Genomic DNA, 19,075 nt, shown 5'->3' with positions numbered 1-19,075 from the left:
TCCTCAGCACTACCTGCCTGTCCACCTAACTTCGTATCATCGGCAAACTTTGCTAGAATGCCCCAGTCCCTTCATCCAAATCATTAATATGTAACGTGAACAGCTGCGGCCCCAACACTGAACCCTGTGGGACATCACTTGTCACCGGCTGCCATTCCGAAAAAGAACCTTTTATCCCAACTCTCTGCCTTCTGTCAGACAGCCAATCCTCAATCCATACCAGTAGCTCACCTTGCTCAGCTGCCTCCCGTGTGGCACCTTATCAAAGGCCTTTTGGAAGTCTAGATAGACCACATCCACTGTGTTTCCCTGGTCTAACCCACTTGTCACCTCTTCAAAGAATTCCAACAGGTTTGTCAAGCACGACCTCCCCTTACTAAATCCATGTTGACTTGTTCTAATCCGACCCTGCTCTTCCAAGAATTTAGAAACCTCAACCTTAACAATGGATTCTAGAATTTTACCAACAACCGAGGTTAGGCTAATTAGCCTATAAATTTTCCATCTTTTGTCTTGATCCTTTCTTGAACAAGGGGGTTACAACGGCAGTCTTCCAATCATCTGGGACTTTCCCTGACCCCAGTGACTTTTGAAAGATCTCAACCAACGCCTCCACTATTTCCTCAGCCACCTCCCTCAGAACTCTAGGATGTAGCCCATTGGGGCCAGGAGATTTGTCAATTTTAAGACTTTTTAGCTTTTCTAGCACTCTTTCATAATGGCAACTATACTCAACTCAGCCCCCTGACTCCCTTTAATTGTTGGGATATTACTCATGTCTTCCACTGTGAAAACTGACGCAAAGTACTTGTTAAGTTCTCCAGCTATTTCCTTATCTCCCATCACTAGCCTTCTAGCATCAGTTTGAAGTGGCCCAATGTCTACTTTTGCCTGTCGTTTGTTTCTTATGTATTGAAAGAAACTTTTACTATCATTTCTAATATTACTGGCTAGCCTATCTTCATATTTGATCCTCTCCTTCCTTATTTCTCTCTTTGTTATCCTCTGTTTGTTTTTGTAGCTTTCCCAATCTTCTGATTTCCCAGTGCTCTTGGCCACTTTATAGGATCTCTCTTTTTCTTTAATCCATTTCCTGACTTCCTTTGTCAGCCATGGCTGTCTAATCCCTCCCCGGATAATCTTTCTTTTCTTGGGGATGAACCTCTGTACAGTGTCCTTAATTATACCCACAAACTCCTGCCATTTTTGCTCTGTCTTCCCTGCGAGGCTCTGCTTCTAGTCAATTTTTGTCAGTTCCTCTCTCATGCCCTCAATTACCTGTGTTTAACTGTAACACCATTACATCCGATTTTGCCTTCTCTCTTTCAAACTGCAGACTGAACTCTACCATATTATGATCGCTGCTTCCTAAGTGTTCCCTTACTTTAAGATTTTTTTATTAAGTCTGGTTCATAGCACTAGGTCCAAAATAGCCTGCTCCCTTGGGGGCTCCATGACAAGCTGTTCCAAAAAGCCATCCTGTAAGCATTCCATGAATTCCCTTTCTTTGGAACCACTGGCAACATTATTTACCCAGTCCACCTGCATATTGAAGTCTCCCATGATCACCATGACCTTGCCTCTCTGACATGCCTTTTCTATTTCCTGGTACATGTTGCACCTCTGATCCTGACCACTGTTAGGAGGTCTGTACCATAACTCCCATTATGGTTTTTTTGCCTTTATGGTTCCTCAATTCCACCCACACAGACTCCACATCATCCGACCCTATGTCATTCAGTGTCAGATTTAATTTTGCTCTTAACTAATAAGGCCACCCCACCCCCTCTGCCCAGCTCCCTGTCTTTTCGATAAGTTGTAAATTCTTGGATGTTTAACTGCCAGTCCTGAACCCCCTGCAACCACGTCTCTGTGATGCCTACCACATCATAATCATTCACGATGATCTGTGCCGTTAGTTCATCTACTTTGTTACAAATGCTACGAGCATTCAGGTAAAGTGCCTTAATGCTAACATTCTTATCATTAGAGATATTGGAAGTCATAAGATGTCCTAAGTTATCCTTCCTTTTTGTTGCATTCCTAATCTGCCTCAAGGTTAAATCCACCTGCATACATGCTATCCTCCTGCTTATCCTTCCATTTAACTCCATACTCCCTGTCGCTTTCACTTTCCCTTCCCCCCCCCCCCCCCCCCAACGCAGAAGTTTAAAGTCCTACTGACCACCCTATTTATCCTCTTCGCTAGAGCATTAGTACCAGATCGGTTCAGGTGGAGACCGTCCCAATGGTACAGATCCCCCCCAGTTCCAAAACTGATGCCAATGCCCCATGAAGTGGAATCCCTCTTTCCCACGTGTTTACTTCCCTAATTTTCTTGTCCCTATGCCAATTGGCACGTGGCTCGGGCAGTACTCCAGAGATTATGACCCTTGAGGACCTGTACTTCAATTTCCTTCCTAGTGCTCGATAATCCCCAAACAGGTCCTCCACCCGAGCTTTGCCTATGTTGTTAGTCCCAACGTGGACCACAACAACTGGATCCTCCCCCTCCCGCTCCAATATCCTTTCAAGCCAGTCGGAAATGTCCCACACCCTGGCACCGGGCAGGCAACACAACATGCGAGACTCCTGATCCGGCTTGCAAAGGATACTATCTGTCCCCCTAATTATAGAATCCCCTATAACAACTACTAGCCTTTTTGCTCCCCCCTCTTGAATGGCCTTCTGCACGATGGTGCTGTGGTCAGCAGGCATGCATTGCAATAATGAGGTCAAAACATTTATTACGTGTGAACTAAATGGAAAAGATGAACTTCATCCGAAGACAGACAAAATGACCAAGATATGGAAAAACTTGTATAATCTGCTCAACCAACATATAGTAGTTATTTCAGGAAATATGTAGTGGTTACATGCTGACATGAATAAAACTGAAATAAGCAGGTGGCTATTTGCAATGAAAAGGAAATTACATTCATGTCAGGGCATGAAAATGATGTATTCTGATTACCTGATGTAAAGATTAGACAACTAGACTGAGCACATCCCACCTGACAAAATGTGAATATAACTTTTCTATAAAATTAATAGCAATACAACATATTTAAGATTATGAAAACAATTGTTTAAAAAAGTGATCACAATCACATAATACATTAAAATAGCACTTTTGTCGCAAAGCTTCCATAAAGCAAATGAATAGGAAAAGAATGGATGTAGCTGTACAATGTTAACTGAGCACATGGCATGATAGGTGCCGAGTGTAGCTAACATGCAACTGATTACCGCATATTGAGTCTTGACTTCTCGAAGTCTCATGGCATCAGGTCAAACATGGGCTACAAATCTCCTAATGATCAGTAGCTACTGCCTCAGGCCAATTAAAATTGGAGTTGGGAGGTCATGTTGTGGCTATACAGGACATTGGTTAGGCCACTGTTGGAATATTGCGTGCAATTCTGGTCTCCTTCCTATCGGAAAGAAGTTGTGAAACTTGAAAGGGTTCAGAAAAGATTTACAAGGATGTTGCCAGGGTTGGAGGATTTGAGCTACAGGGAGAGGCTGGACAGTCTGGGGCTGTTTTCCCTGGAGCATCGGAGGCTGAGGGGTGACCTTATAGAGGTTTACAAAATTATGAGGGTCATGGATAGAATAAATAGACAAGTGTCTTTTCCCTGGGGTTGGGGAGTCCAGGACTAGAGGGCATAGGTTTAGGGTGAGAGGGGAAAGATATAAAAGGGACCTAAGGGGCAACTTTTTCACACAGAGGGTGGTACGTATATGGAATGAGCTGCCAGAGAAAATGGTGGAGGCTGATGCAATTGCAACATTTAAGAGGCATTTGGATGGGTATATGAATAGGAAGGGTTTGGCGGGATATGCGCCGGGTGTTGGCAGGTGGGACTAGATTGGGTTGGGATATCTGGTCAGCATGGACGAGTTGGACCGAAGGGTCTGTTTCCATGCTGTACATCTCTATGATTCTATATTGAGCACCATTTGAAAGAAACACTGAACACAGCAAGGGCACAAATGTACTTAAGGTGGCATGCGCAGCTACCATTAACCTAGTCCATAGACTATATCTATGACAAGTGGTCAAAGAACTAACAGGGAAAAGCTTATAATTTATCCTCTCCAATCTATTGTTATAGATGCAATCAATGACTGAATTAATAAGATTCATCACCACACAATCCATGTGAAGAGGAAGCTTTCATAGTGAAGATATTCTTCACAGAGCTACATCAGGAAGGTTCAGTTCAAACCCAACAACTAAAATTGAAACATGAGGTACCGCGACACAAAAGCAACATAAAATTCTATTCCAACACTACATATCACCTTATAGTCCAGTATACTTTCACAATAATCTCAAAACAGGAGACCATCCGTGGGACATAGGCAAGAGGTGCATACCTCAGGTATACTAAAAACTAAGCTGCCAACCTGATGAAGCTACAAACATAGCTGCAAGTATTCTAAACAGTGCAAACAGCATACCACTGAGCTAAGCAAGCCCACAAACAATAGATCAGATTAGAGCTTTGCAGTCATGCCATGTACAGTTGGGAACAGCGGAGGACAATTATCAACTGAAGAGAGACATCGGTTTTCTTGATTTTCAAGTGATGGTGAAGTACTGAACTTAAGCACAAAATGTTAAGGCTGAAGTGTTTGTAACCACCAACCAAGGATCAAGTGTATAACTTTGCTCCATCCCTGAGATCCCAATCAGATACCAGACTTCAGGGAGTGAATTCACTCCACATTATATTAGAAGCAGTTGAGCACACTGGCTACAGTGAAGGTTAAAGACCCTGGCACCATCCTGGTTGTTGTATTAAATATCTATTGTCCAGTATTAGCCAAACATTCAGTCAAGCTGCTTTAAGACACCTACAAAACATGTGGAAAGTTAGCCAGATATATCCACATTTGCAAGGCAAAAAAAATCTCATCTTATAAATAAAGTTCAAGTTTCAAGTGGAACAATACTCCCTGATAATAGTCTACTCTCAGACTAATGAAAGGAATTGATAATAAATCTGTCAAGCAATACTTACACAGCAGTAACACATTGATGCTTAGTCTGCATTCTGCCAACACCAATTAAATAGAGTCATTAACGCCTTGGCTCTAATGGACAGATACTAGAATCCAGAAGTTCCAACACCAATATATTTCAGCAGCAGTGTTTATAATCGACCAACCAAGATTTACTGCAGCAATTTACCCAAGATCCTTTGTTATCACCTCCCAAACTCCATGTCACTTTTTTTTTCCAAAAAAGGTGAAGGATAGTAGGCACACAAGTAAACCAACTCAAAGTTGCACACTATCCAAATTTGAATATTTGCTACTGCTCTGCATCACTGGGTGAAAATCCTAAAACTCCTTCACAGCATTGTGGGAATGTCTTCACCACATGGAATACAACAGTTCAAGGCAGCAGCTCACAAGCACCTTCTCAACTGTAATTAGGGCTGAGGCAATAAATTGTCAGTGGCATCCACATCACAAGCAAAAAAAAAGAAAATGTGGCAATTTCACATTTGCATTACAACACAATTTGCAATGCAAAGTTACTTGTGGTTCTTAGAGCAAGAGGTGCAATGCATCTTGTGCAGGCAGTCAAGACACTTCAAAAGATTTTTTTGAAAACTTTGGAAAACTGACATCACAAGTCACAAGACCAATATATGCATCACCTTTGCAAATGGAATTGATGAAAGCAGAACTATACATGTCAGCTGTCAGACTGAGTGAATGACAAACCAATTTAGTTCGCTCATGGAAAAGCTCTTTCGACTCAATTAGGTAACGCCAGGACATTCTTCTGAATAATTGGGCTGCTTATAACAAACAGTTGCCCCCAGCTATTTAGGTGAATTAAAGCAAGTTGAGGGGGTACAGGTACACAACTCAAAGTGACTGAAAATGCTCAGAGGTGAGCAGTGAACTAAAGTGCCAAGGGAAAGAGATTTTAAAAAACCTGAGCAAGTTGAGTTCCCAGCCCCTCCATCTTAAAGAGAGATTACATCATTGGTTTCAAGCGGCTCTGTGCAATGGGACAGCCCTCAGTCAGGGATGAGACTGCAGGCAGTTTACCTGCGCGTCAATGACGAAGATCAGAGCCCCGGTGCCCCTGAAGATCATCTCATAGTCGAAGGTAGGGTCGAAGAAGTCCACCTGGCCGGGAAAATCCCAAATCTGGAAGTTGACGAAGGAGCTGTTGGAGATGTCGTCCTTGTAGATCTTGTTGGTGCTCTCCAAGAAGAGGGTCTCGTTGGGGGACATCTTATGAAAGACCACCTTCTGGATGGAGGACTTGCCGCTGCGCCTGAGGCCCATCAGCAGGATGCGGGGTTTACTGTCCGACTGCGACTCGCTGCCTTCCATGTCGGACTCCTCCACCCCATAGCCGAAGTCTTTGGGGAAAGAGTCCACCACCCCGTAGCTGCCGGCCAGCGGCTCGTCGTTGCTGTACTGGATGGACATTGTCGCGGCTGTGGCCGGGCGAGTAGAAGGGGGGGGGGAGAGGAGAGGAAGCCGCCCAGAGCCGCCGCCGGACCCGCTCTCGACACCGCTCGAGTTCAGCCTCCCGCACCGTGCAACCAAGCTCACCTCACCTTACGTCGCGTCTCCACCCCCTCGCCCCCTGCTTCCCGGCTCATTGGCTGGTCCTCCGCAGCGCGTGGCCGCCCACCTACATCACCCGCACGGCTATTGGTTCATCCACACGCCCATCAGCACGGGCCCACAAGCAGGTTTGGTTGAGAACGTCATGTGTTAACATCACCTGACTGGCGCTGGCGACCTTTGACCTCCCTCCCCTCCTCCTGAGGGAGGAAACAGCTCGCAGAGGGAGGAGGGGAAGAAGCAGGTGGAGGTGGGACAGCCTGGAGGAGGGGAGGGAAGAGGAAAGGAGAGGGGCTGGGCTGATTGATTGATGCCAGGGAGCCTTGTTGCTTCTGAGGAAGGTGAATAGGTCTCCTTATCAATGTGACTGCAATTCAGATTTTTCAACAGGTGGATTTCAATCAGAGTGACCACACAACAATCTCCATCATATGGCTGAAGGAAAAGCATTTATTAATGAGATGTCAGATTGTAATGTACTGTTAGCTAAATTCATGCAGTAACTGCCTGTAATTTGATTGTGAGGGACAGCTGAATGCCAGGATACCTCTAGTTTTAAAAAAAAATACTTCTCATGGTATCTGGGTATCACTGGCCAAGTCTGCCTTTATTGCCCATTCTTAATTGCCTTGGAGAAGGCAGTGATGGCATGGAATTAATGAACAAAGCTGACCATTTTATTTGGCCAATCCGTACCAACTGTCTGCAACAATTCAGTGAATCCTCATCCTTCACATTCCTCATTTTTTTCCTTCAGATCCCTTTCTCTTTTGAAAGCCACGATTAAATCTGCAGTCACCATCTTTTCAGACAGGACATTCCAGATCACAACCACTTGCTGTATAAATGTTATTTTTCCTTCAGTCATCACCTTTGATTCTCTTGCCAATCATTTTAAATTGGTGTTCACTGGTTCTTAGCCCATCTGCCAATGAAAAGTTTCCTCTCATTAGACTTTTTCGAGACCCCGACATGATTTTTAACGCCTATATAACTTCTCAGCCTTATTTCAGGAAAACAATTGCAAATGTTTTGTAAAGGATACTGAGCATGACTTTGAACAGAGTGCTGTGATGAGTGATTAAGGGAATTGGAACAGAGAGTCTCTTTTGCGTTTTCTAACTTTTTCATTCTCTCATAATTTGTTTCTTACTCTACGAGGTTTGATGAGTATCTAGTAAGTGGTTGAGGTCCATTCTAATCCTAAGGTTTGAAATAATATTTAATATTAGTAATAATAAAACCACTAATAAGGTTAATAAAATGCACCCATTCCCTCTACCATAAGTGCTCGGTAGCAGCGGTGTGTACTATTGACAAAATGCACTGCAGAAATTCACCAAGGATCCTCAGCACCTTCCAAACCACAACCACATCCATCCAGAAGGACCACAGCAGCAGATATATGGAACACCTTCAAGATCCCCTCCAAGCCATTCACCATCCTGACTTGGAAATATATCCCCGTACCTTCACTGTTGCTGGGTCAAAATCCTGGAATTCCCTCCCTAATGGCATTGTGGGTCAACCCACGGCAGATAGACTGCAGCAATTCAAGAAGGCAGCTCACCACCACCTTCTCAAGGGCAACTAACGACAGGCAATAAATGCTGGCCAACCAGCAATACCCACATCTTGCAAATAAGGAAAAAACAATAATAAAATACATAAAAATAAAGCAAATAATTTAATTATATAATTAATTAAAACACATTAGGAATATCAGGACAGATGGTGTGTCATGGTTGCACATAATGTAGGAGTGCTGGATGCTCTTATGAGCCCAGGGAAATAGATCTTCAATATGTGCAGCTCGAGCAACTTCGGCTCAGAGTTTGAGCTAGGTGTCGAACTACAAACACTGACACATCGCGGAAGGGCAAAGTTACTTGACCACTTTTTTCCAAGATGTGGTCACACCTGTTAGGATAGGTTTATCTGATTTGGTCGCTGGTTAGGGATGGGAAGGTGTGACTGCGAGTGAGACAGATAACAGAATTCCAGAGTGGAGTGCAGATGTTTCAGCTTATGCATTGTCCAACAGGTTTGAGGCTCTTCCAGCTTATTTGCATGAGCTAACTGACCATGGCACTGTAATACAGGAAAGCATTCAAGTGAAGTGAGAAAAATGCAATGTAGCAGGAGTAAAGACAGGATTAATGTTGTTCTCTGTAACAAAGAGTGAGAGCATAGAAGGCTGTGTGTTGCTTGCTCGGTGCCAGAGCTTGGGACATCTGCGTAGGGTTGGTGATGGACTTTCTGTAGAAGGTGAAAGATCCAGACACTGTGGTCCATGGAGATGACAGCAACATAGAATGGATAAGGAAACACAGTCATGTGAGGTGCTATGCTAAATTAAGAAGCAGAACCTCAAAGATCATAAACTCTGAATTACTACCTGAGCCACAGGCAAATTGGCATAGGGTAAATGAGAGTAGAGAAATGAATGCTTAGCTCAAAGAGTGATGAGGTATAAGTGAGTTCTGGTCTATAGGCCACTGGCACTATCACTGGAGAAAGTGGGGCTGGACCATTGATACAATGTATTCTTGAACTGGACTGGCGTCAGTAGTTGGGCTTCACTTAGAGGTCGCCACTGATGATGTTTACCCAGCCAGGTAATGAAACATCTGGATATCAAACCTACAGCTCAGCGAGCAAACCTATGCCCTAAGTTGAGCAAATCCCAAAACTATGAAAGTAGAGAGGCTTTAAATTAAATAGTGGAGGCATAATTGAGATTATATGGTCAATAAAAGAGTTGAGACAATGCAAGGAAGGCGTGTATTAATATGCGAAATGATAAACAGATCATGACAGGAAGGGATAGAGAGTCTGTATCTTACACTAAATCAACAGCTACAAAAATAATAAAAGGACAGAACTAAAGGCTCTGTATCTGAATAACCATAGCATTCAAAACAGATGAACAGATAGCACAAATAGAAATAAATAAATATGATCCGGTAGCCATTTCATAAATATGCAGGATGACATAGATTGGCATCTAAATGGCATTTAGGAAGGACAGGAAGGTAGAAAAGAAGTGGAGGGGTTAATTAATGGTGGTATTAACACTATAGAGACAGTTGAATTAAGTTCAGGAAACCAGCATGTAGAAACAGTTAAGGTAGGAATGAGAAATAAAAAAAGGCAAGTAATCAATTGTGCAAGTGGTGTACAAGTCTCTAACAGCAATGACTAGGTCGAATGGAGTTTGAAGAAAAAAAAATGATGGGAGCTTGTCAGAAAGATATGCAATAATGATGGATGCATAGACTAGAAAGATCAGATAGGTAAAGGTGGCCTAGATGTGGAGTTCATAAAATGTTTTTGGAACAGTATTGTTTAGATCAGCCCATATTTGGAGCAGTCCAGAGATCTGACTGGACAAGACCGAGCTACTGTGTAATGAGATAGGATTAATTAACAACCACAAAGTGAAGGCACCATAGGTAGCAGTGATCATAATATAATTGAATTTTACATTTATTTTGAGAAGCATGGATCCAAAACTATTTTTTAAACCTAAATAAAAGCAGTTTTGAGGGCATGAAAGCTGTTCTAATTAAACTAAACAGGCAAATAAGGTTAAAGGACAGATCAATAGAGATGCAGTGTCAGATATTTAAGGGGGTATTTCAGGATATACAGAACAGATACATTCCAATGACAAAAATAAATTCTAATACGAGGACCTCTCATCTCTAGTTAAAGTTAAAGATATTATCAAACTTAAAGAAAAAGCAGATTTTTATGCAAAGATGAGGGGCTCCAGAAGATCGGATAGAATATAAAATTCAGCAAAAAAGACTACTAAGGGAGCAAAAGTTCAATAATGTGAAAAAGCCAGATTGAAACATAAAAATGATGGTACAAGTTTCTATATATTATATATATATTTTAAACATACAAATTAATAAAGTGAAAGCTCATTCCAAAGAAAGTGAGTCTGGGGAATTAATGTTGGAACATAATTAAGGAATATAAGTAATATCTCAGAAAAAATGCTACAAATCGGGAAATGGGAAAAAGAGAAGAATGCAGAAAAAATACAGTCATAAGGGAAGAGGTACTGAGTAATTATTTGGAGATGCAGACTTGCAAGTCACAAGGAACTAGTGGACTTCATCGTAGGGTCTTAAAAGAAGTGACTAGTGAGATAGTTGATGTATTGGTTTTAACTTTCCAAAATTCTACAATTGGAGGAAGTTTGCTTTAGATTGGAAAATAGCAAATGTAACTCCTTTATTTGAAAAGGGCAACTGAAATTAGGGAACTACAGTTAGCTTAACCTCTGTAGCAGGAAAGATGTTAGAAGCTATTATTACAGGTTCTGGGCACCTAGAAACATATCAGGCAATCAGGCAGTGTCAACATGGTCTTATGAAAGAGAAGTTGTGTTTAACCAATTTATTGGAATCTTTTAAAGGATGACAGGGAACCAGTGAATTTACTGTGTTGAGATTTCTAGAAGACATTTGATAGGGTGACATATCAAATATTATTACAGAAAGCAAAATCTCAGGGTGTGAAGGGTAACCATATTGGGCAGCACAGTGGTCAGGTTCAATTCTACCCTCGGGTAACTGTCTGTGTGAAGTTTGCACATTTTTACCATGTCCGCGTGGGTTTCCTCCAGGTGCTCCAGTTTTCTCCCATAGTTCAAACTGTGCAGGTTAAGTGGACTGGCCATGCTAAATTACCCACAGCATCGAGGGAGATGCAGGCTACGTGGATTAGACATGGGAAATGTAGGATTACAGGAATAGGCTAGGAGCATAGGTCTGGGTGGGATGCTCTTCAGAAGTTTGGTATGGACTCAATGGGCCGAATGGCCTGCTTCCTCACTGTAGGTTGCTATGATTCTATATTGATATAGATCGAAGATTGTCAAGCTAACAGGAAGCAGGGTAAGCATAATTGGTCTTTTTCTGGTTGACAGGATGTAACAAATGGGAATCACTGTTGGCACCTCATTTTTTTCATATTTATATAAATGAGTTGGATGGAAAGTATGGATGTTAAATTTGATAACATAAATAAAGGTAAGAAAGTAAATTGTGAAGAGGACATAAGGAAACTGCGAAGCTGTGTTAAGCGCATGGGAAAAGGTCAAATAAATAAATAACATGGAAAAATATGAAATTGTCCAGTTTGGCAGGAAAAATAAAAATAAGTATAGTTTCAAAATAGTGCAAGATTGCAGACTTTTGAAATACAGAGAGATCTGGGTGTCTTACTACATGAATTGCACAAAGTTCATATGCAGGTACAACAAGTAATTAGAAAAGTTATCTTCTAACACAGAAATTGAATACAAAAATATAGATTCAGCTGGACAGGGCATTTGTGAGACCACCTCAGGAGTACTTTGTACAATACTGGTCTCTTTATTTAAGGAAAGATGTAAATACATTGGAAGCAGTTCAGAGAAGGTTTACTGGAGTATCTTATGAGATTTGTACATAGGCATATATCTATTGGAGTTTAGAAGAGTTAGGTGCGATTTGATTGAAATATAAATCCTGAGGGTTATTGACAAAATGGATGTTGATAGCCTGGTTCCTCTTGTGGAAGTATCTAGAATGAAATGGTACTATTTAAAAATAAGGAGTCACCTAATTAAGACAGAATTAAGAAGAATTTCTTTCTCACGAATTGTGAGCCCCCCGGATCTCTCTTCCCCAAAAGGCAGTGAAAACAAGTCTTTAAATATTTTGAAGGCATAGATAGATTAATATGCAAGACAGTGAAAAGTTATTGTGGGTCTGAAAAAATGTGAAATAATCAGATCAGCCATGATCTTATTGAATGGCAGAGCGGGCTCAAGGTGCCAAATTACCTACTCCTGCTCCTAATTTATTTGTCATAGCTTTCTTTCTTTTGTACTGTGTGTACCAATTTATAAACCTTAGAATCCTGTAAGCCTTTCTAACTGAGTTCTCAACCTGCCTGCTAGCTTCAATGATTTGTGCATATATTATAGATATGTATTAAAAGAATTAACACGATGTCATACAGGATCCTAACTCAGATCAAAATGTGAATAAACTCAGGTTTTCATCTTATCATCAGGAACATTATCGTCAACTTATTTCTGCCTTTAATGTAGAAAAACACCTGAAAATATTTCACATAGGCATATTCAGGCTGAAGTGTAGACGCCAAGCAAATACACAAGTTATGAGGAGAGCATCCAAAATCTTGATTAACAAGGTGGGTTTCAAAGATGGTCTTAAAGGTCGAGGGAGATGTGGAGTATCAGTTTGCTTTCGGAAGGGAATTTAAGAACACAAAGTCTAGATGACTGAAGTCATAGTTGCCGTGCTTTCTGACTCCTTCTCAAACGTTGGATTCCAAAATATCCATTAAATCCGATATGTGTCGATTTTAAACTTGAATATGTTGTTCTTCTGGGGAGATATATTCAGCTACTTTTGGAAATGGGATACTTTCCGTCCTTACTAACAGGAACTGTTGATGCTGAGGCTATGAGGAAGGTTAAATGAAGTTTTGTGGGGAATACAGCATTGATAACACCTTGTGAATTAAATGTTACCAGTACACACTTAAAGTATTTTTTCTTCAAAACTTGTTGGCTCATCTGATGTAATTTAATCTACTGACTTTTGTTTGTGGACTTTCAATTTAATCTTTAACATAAAAGTACATATTTACTCAAAGTTGGATTCACAAGCAATTTTTTTAAAGATTAAAATTAAGTGTGATCTTCAATTAAAATTATGTTGCATAATATCACATATTTCAGGGTAGCTGTCCACTATGGCACTGCTAATAAAAAATAAAATTACAACATGGGGAAAACTCAATCAAGCTGTCACATCTCCCTAAACCAGTCCCTGCCATAATTTCTCTAGGTGCCCCAATGGTAAAAGTACAAAAATACATTTATATGACATGTTCTTATCCAATGTCGACTGCTTTTATGTTGGCAATATATTTTATTAAGAGGATTGTGCAAATTAAATGTATGATGAGTTAATTTTAGTGGTATTCATTGAGGGAGAAAAATTAGCCAAGTTATCAGTGGAGCTCCCTTACCTTTGAACCATTGCATGTGCTTTTTAATAACAGGTAGACAGGGCCTTAGTTTGACATCTTATCCAAAAGATAGCATCTTCAACAGTACAATACACTCTCAGTACTGCAATAAAATGTAGATAATGGGACTGGTTCAGAGCAACGGTGTTGCTATCTGAGACAACTTGTAGATACTTAAAAGAGAATTTTAATTTGCTCCACCAATATACATCGAGGCCATAGAGGAGTTAAAATCAAAATAGTCAATTAACCCCTGATTTCTACCTCTGATCCAGACTTGACGGGTGCATGATAGTGAGCAGCAATCACATATAATTGAATTTTACATTTAGTTTCAGAAAAAGAAGAATGAATACAAAACTATTTTCTTAAAGTTAAGTAAGGGCAGTTATGAGAGCATAGAAGTAGGCTAAAGTGAACTGGCATATTCGATTAAAGGCTAGGTCCTAATGGACATTTTGTAGGTTCTTAAAATAACAGGTTAATGAGATAGTCACTTGTATCACAATTATTCTATGGCTCATTACCATTCTGTGATTTGCTAATGAACAGATCAAGTACTTACCCAACTCAGGAGGAAGCTTCATAAGTACATTTCCTTTATGTTTTATTGCACAGCTAACATCCCAAAACCATTTTTTATTAGTCAATTACACAAAGAAGCCAAAGTGACCACTGTGCTCAGTAGATCCTGTTGGCTAAGAAACAGGAGTCAAAGAATGGGGTGCTGGAAAAGCACAGCCGGTCGGACAGCATCCGAGGAGCAGGAGACAAGCCCTTCATCAGAAATGAGATTTGTGGGCCAAGGGGGCTGAGAGATAAATGGGAGTGGGGGGTGGGGGGGTAGTGGGCTGGGGAGAACATAATTGGAAATGCGATAGGTAGATGAAGGTGGGGGTGAAATTGATAGGTCGGAGAGGAGGGTGGAGCAAATAGGTGGGAAGGAAAATGGACAGATAGGACCGTTCAAGAGGGCGGTGCCAAGTTGGGATTGGGAAAAGGTGGGGGGAGGGGAAATGGGGAAACTGGTGAAATCCACATTGATTCCTGTGTTGGAGGGTCCCAAGACAGAAGATGAGGCATTCTTCCTCAAGGCTTCAGGTTTATTGTTTGGCAATGGAGGAGGCCCAGGACCTGCATGCCCCTGGCAGGGAGTTGGAGGGGGTGATAAGGTGTTCAGCTACAGACGGTGGGGTTGGTTGGTGCGGGTGTCCCTGGGTTGTTCTCTGAAACGATCTCAAGTTGGTGTCCTGTCTCCCCAATGTAGAGGTGACCGTATCGGGTGTATTTGATGTAGTAGATGACGTGTGTGGAAGTACAGGTAAATTTCTGTTGGATGTGGAAGGATCCTTTTGGGCCTTGGGCGGAGATGAGGGCGGAGGTGCTCGTGCAAGTTTTAAGACCATAAGACCATAAGACATAGGAGTGGAAGTAAGGCCATTCGGCCCATCGAGTCCACTCCGCCATTCAATCATGGCTGATGCGCATTTCAGCTCCACTTGCCAGCGTTCTCCCCGTAGCCCTTAATTCCTCTAGACAACAAGAACCTATCAATCTCGGCCTTGAAGACATTTAGCGTCCCGGCTTCCACTGCACTCCGTGGCAATGAATTCCACAGGCCCACCACTCTCTGGCTGAAGAAATGTCTCCGCATTTCCGTTCTGAAATGACCCCCTCTAATTCTAAGGCTGTGTCCACGGGTCCTAGTCTCCTCGCCTAACAGAAACAATTTTCTAGCATCCACCTTTTCAAAGCCATGTATTATTTTGTACGTCTCTATTAGATCTCCCCTTAATCTTCTAAACTCCAACGAATACAATCCCAGTATCCTCAGCCGTTCCTCATATGCTAGACCTGTCATTCCAGGGATCATCCGTGTGAATCTCCGCTGGACACGTTCCAGTGCCAGTATGTCCTTCCTGAGGTGTGGGGACCAAAACTGGACACAGTACTCCAAATGGGGCCTAACCAGAGCTTTATAAAGTCTTAGTAGTACATCTCTGCTTTATATTCCAACCCTCTTGAGATAAGAGACAACATTGCATTCGCTTTCTTAATCACAGACTCAACCTGCATGTTTACCTTTAGAGAATCCTCGACTAGCACTCCCAGATCCCTTTGTGCTTTGGCTTTATTAAGTTTCTCACCATTTAGAAAGTAGTCCATGCTTTTATTCTTTTTGCCAAAGTGCAAGACCTCGCACTTGCTCACGTTAAATTCCATCAGCCATTTCCTGGACCACTCTCCCAACCTGTCTAGATCCTTCTGTAGCCTCCCCACTTCCTTAGTACTACCTGCCTGTCCACCTAACTTCGTATCATCGGCAAACTTCGCTAGAATGCCCCCGGTTCCCTCATCCAAATCATTAATATATAATGCGAACAGCTGTGGCCCCAGCACCGAACCCTGCGGGACACCGCTCGTCACCGGCTGCCATTCTGAAAAAGAACCTTTTATCCCAACTCTCTGCCTTCTGTTAGATAACCAATCCTCAATCCATCCCAGTAGCTCACCTCGAACACCATGGGCCCTCACCTTGCTCAGCAGCCTCCCGTGTGGCACCTTATCAAAGGCCTTTTGAAAGTCCAGATAGACCACATCCACTGGGTTTCCCTGGTCTAACCTACTTGTTACCTCTTCAAAAAATTCCAACAGGTTTGTCAGGCATGACCTCCCTTTACTAAATCCATGTTGACTTGTTCTAATCAGACTCTGCTCTTCCAAGAATTTAGAAACCTCATCCTTAATGATGGATTCTAGAATTTTACCAACAACCGAGGTTAAGCTGATTGGCCTATAATTTTCCATCTTTTGCCTTGATCCTTTCTTGAACAAGGGGGTTACTACAGCCATCTTCCAATCATCCGGGACCTTTCCTGACTCCAGTGACTCTTGAAAGATCTCAACCAGTGCCTCTGCTATTTCCTCAGCAACCTCTCTCAGAACTCTAGGGTGTATCCCATCGGGGCCAGGAGATTTATCAATTTTAAGACTTTTTAACTTTTCTAGCACTATCTCTTTCGTAATGGCAACCATACTCAACTCAGCCCCGTGACACCCTTTAATTTTTGGGATATTACTCATGTCTTCCACTGTGAAAACTGACGCAAAGTACTTGTTAAGTTCTCCTGCTATTTCCTTATCTCCCATCACTAGGCTCCCTGCATCAGTTTGAAGTGGCCCAATGTCTACTTTTGCCTGTCGTTTGTTTCTTATGTACTGAAAGAAACTTTTACTATTATTTCTAATATTACTGGCTAGCCTACCTTCATATTTGATCCTCTCATTTCTTATTACACTCTTTGTTATCCTCTGTTGGCTTTTGTATCCTTCCCAATCTTCTGATTTCCCACAGTTCTTAGCCACTTTATAGGATCTCTCTTTTTCTTTAATACATTTCCTGACTTCCTTTGTCAGCCAAGGTTGTCTAATCCCTCCCCGGTTAATCTTTCTTTTCTTGGGAATGAACCTCTGTACAGTGTCCTCAATTATACCTACAAACTCCTGCCATTTTTGCTCTACTGTCTTCTCCGCTAGGCTCTGCTTCCAGTCTATTTTAGTCAGTTCCTCTCTCATGCCCTCATAATTACCTTTATTCAACTGTAACACCATTACATCAGATTTTGCCTTCTCCCTTTCAAACTCCAGACTGAACTCTACCATATTATGGTCGCTACTTCCTAAGGGTTCCCTTACTTTAAGATCTTTTATAGAGTCTGGTTCATTGCAAAGCACTAGGTCCAGAATAGCCTGCTCTCTTGTGGGCTCCATGACAAGCTGTTCCAAAAAGCCATCCTGTAAGCATTCCATGAATTCCCTTTTGTACTTCTTGCGATGGCAGGGGAAGGTGCCGGGAGGGGAGGGTGGGTTGGTGGGGTGCGTGGACCTTGCAAGGGAGTCGCGGAGGGAAGGGTTTCTCTGAAATGCAAATAGGGATAAAGAGGGAAGTATATCTGTGGTGTCGGGGTCTGTTTGTAGGTGATGGAAATAGTGGAGGATGATGCAATGTATGCGGAGGTTGGTGGGGTGGAAAGTGAGGACCGGGGGTTCTGTCCTTGTTGCAGCTGGAGGGGTGGGGTGCACGGGCTGAGGTGTGGGAAGTGGAAGAGATGTACTGGAGGGCATCGTTAACCAAGTGGGAGGGGAAATTGCGGTCTTTGAAGAAGGAGGCCATCTGGGATCTTCTGTGGTGGAAATGGTCCTCCTGGGAGCAGATGCAGCGGAGGTGGAGGAATTGTCAAAAACAGGACAGGTCCTATCTGTCCATCTTCCTTCCCACCCATCTGCTTCACCCTCCCCTCTGACCAATCACTTCCACTCCCACCTTCATCTACCTATCACATCCCCAATTACGTTCTCCCCAGCTACCTTCCTCCTAGACCCACCCCCCTCCCATTTAACTCTCAGCCCCCTTGGCCCTCAAGCCTCGTTCCTGATGAAGGACTTGTGCCTGAAACGTCGACTCTCCTGCTTTTCGGATGCTGCCTGACCAGCTGTGCTTTTCCAGTACCATACTCTTTGACTCTGATCTCCAGCATCTGCAGTCCTCACTTTCTCCTAAGAAACCGGAGGCCTGATGAGTTGCTGTGTTCTTCACCAAGACTGCGATCATAAAACTCTACCTAATGCAGCCTCTGGGTCACCCAATATTGCAAATGCCTAAACATGGCAAGATACATTGTAGTGCTCCTTTGGGACAAACAGTTCATAAATTCTGTTTAAATAGACCCCATCCTTCGAGATGTTCCCCATCTCTGACCCTGCCTCCCAGGCAGTTGGCCGGTGCAGTATTCCAGCTATCTGTACAAATGGTAACACACCATCGAATATTTAAAGGACATGGTCCATCTGACTGCAGCTAATTGGCTTATGCCAGATGTGGATTGGTAGTACTTGTCTCTGCGTTAGGAGGCTTTAGGTTCAACTCACCTGTAAATCCCCAAACAGTAATGACAAAAGGAGGAATAATGAGAACTTGTTGGAAAAAAAACATGGTAACAATCATGGGAAGTTTTAATCCACATTGAGTGAAAAAGTCAGATGGGCAAAGATAGCCTAGAGGAGAGGTTCATAGTGTTTTTGGGATAGTCTCTTTTGAATAGCCTGTTCTGAAGCTGATCAGAGAACAGGCTATATACTTTCTAGGATTATGCATTGAGATAGAATGAATTAACAATTTCATTGTGAAGGTGCCTAGGGAGCAGCAACCATATGTTATTGAATTTTATAGTTAGTTTCACAAAAATAGACTGGGCAGAAAACTATTTTCTTAAAGTTAAGTAAGGGCAGTTATAAGAGCAATGAAGTAGAATTGGCGAAAGTGAACTGGCATATTAGATTAAAGGCTAGGTCCTAATGGACATTATCTAGGTTCGTAAAAGAAATGGTTAATGAGATATTCAAC

General features: G+C 42.2%; 1 protein-coding gene across 1 annotated transcript in view; it reads right to left on the bottom strand.

Moving 5' to 3' along the window:
• The window catches only part of rragca (Ras-related GTP binding Ca), a 47,850-nt gene extending 41,259 nt beyond the window's left edge, over positions 1–6,591 (bottom strand). Inside the window, exon 1 of the mRNA XM_072548484.1 lies at positions 6,076–6,591. Coding sequence (XP_072404585.1) covers positions 6,076–6,465 — 390 coding nt within the window. The 5' untranslated portion in view covers positions 6,466–6,591. The remainder of the gene's footprint in view (positions 1–6,075) is intronic.
• Positions 6,592–19,075: the final 12,484 nt, after the last annotated feature.

Source organism: Chiloscyllium punctatum, chromosome 27, assembly GCF_047496795.1.
Source record: "Chiloscyllium punctatum isolate Juve2018m chromosome 27, sChiPun1.3, whole genome shotgun sequence".
Taxonomy (NCBI): domain Eukaryota; kingdom Metazoa; phylum Chordata; class Chondrichthyes; order Orectolobiformes; family Hemiscylliidae; genus Chiloscyllium; species Chiloscyllium punctatum.
Note: the sequence above shows the minus strand (reverse complement) of the source record. Positions and strands in the feature narration are given on the sequence as shown.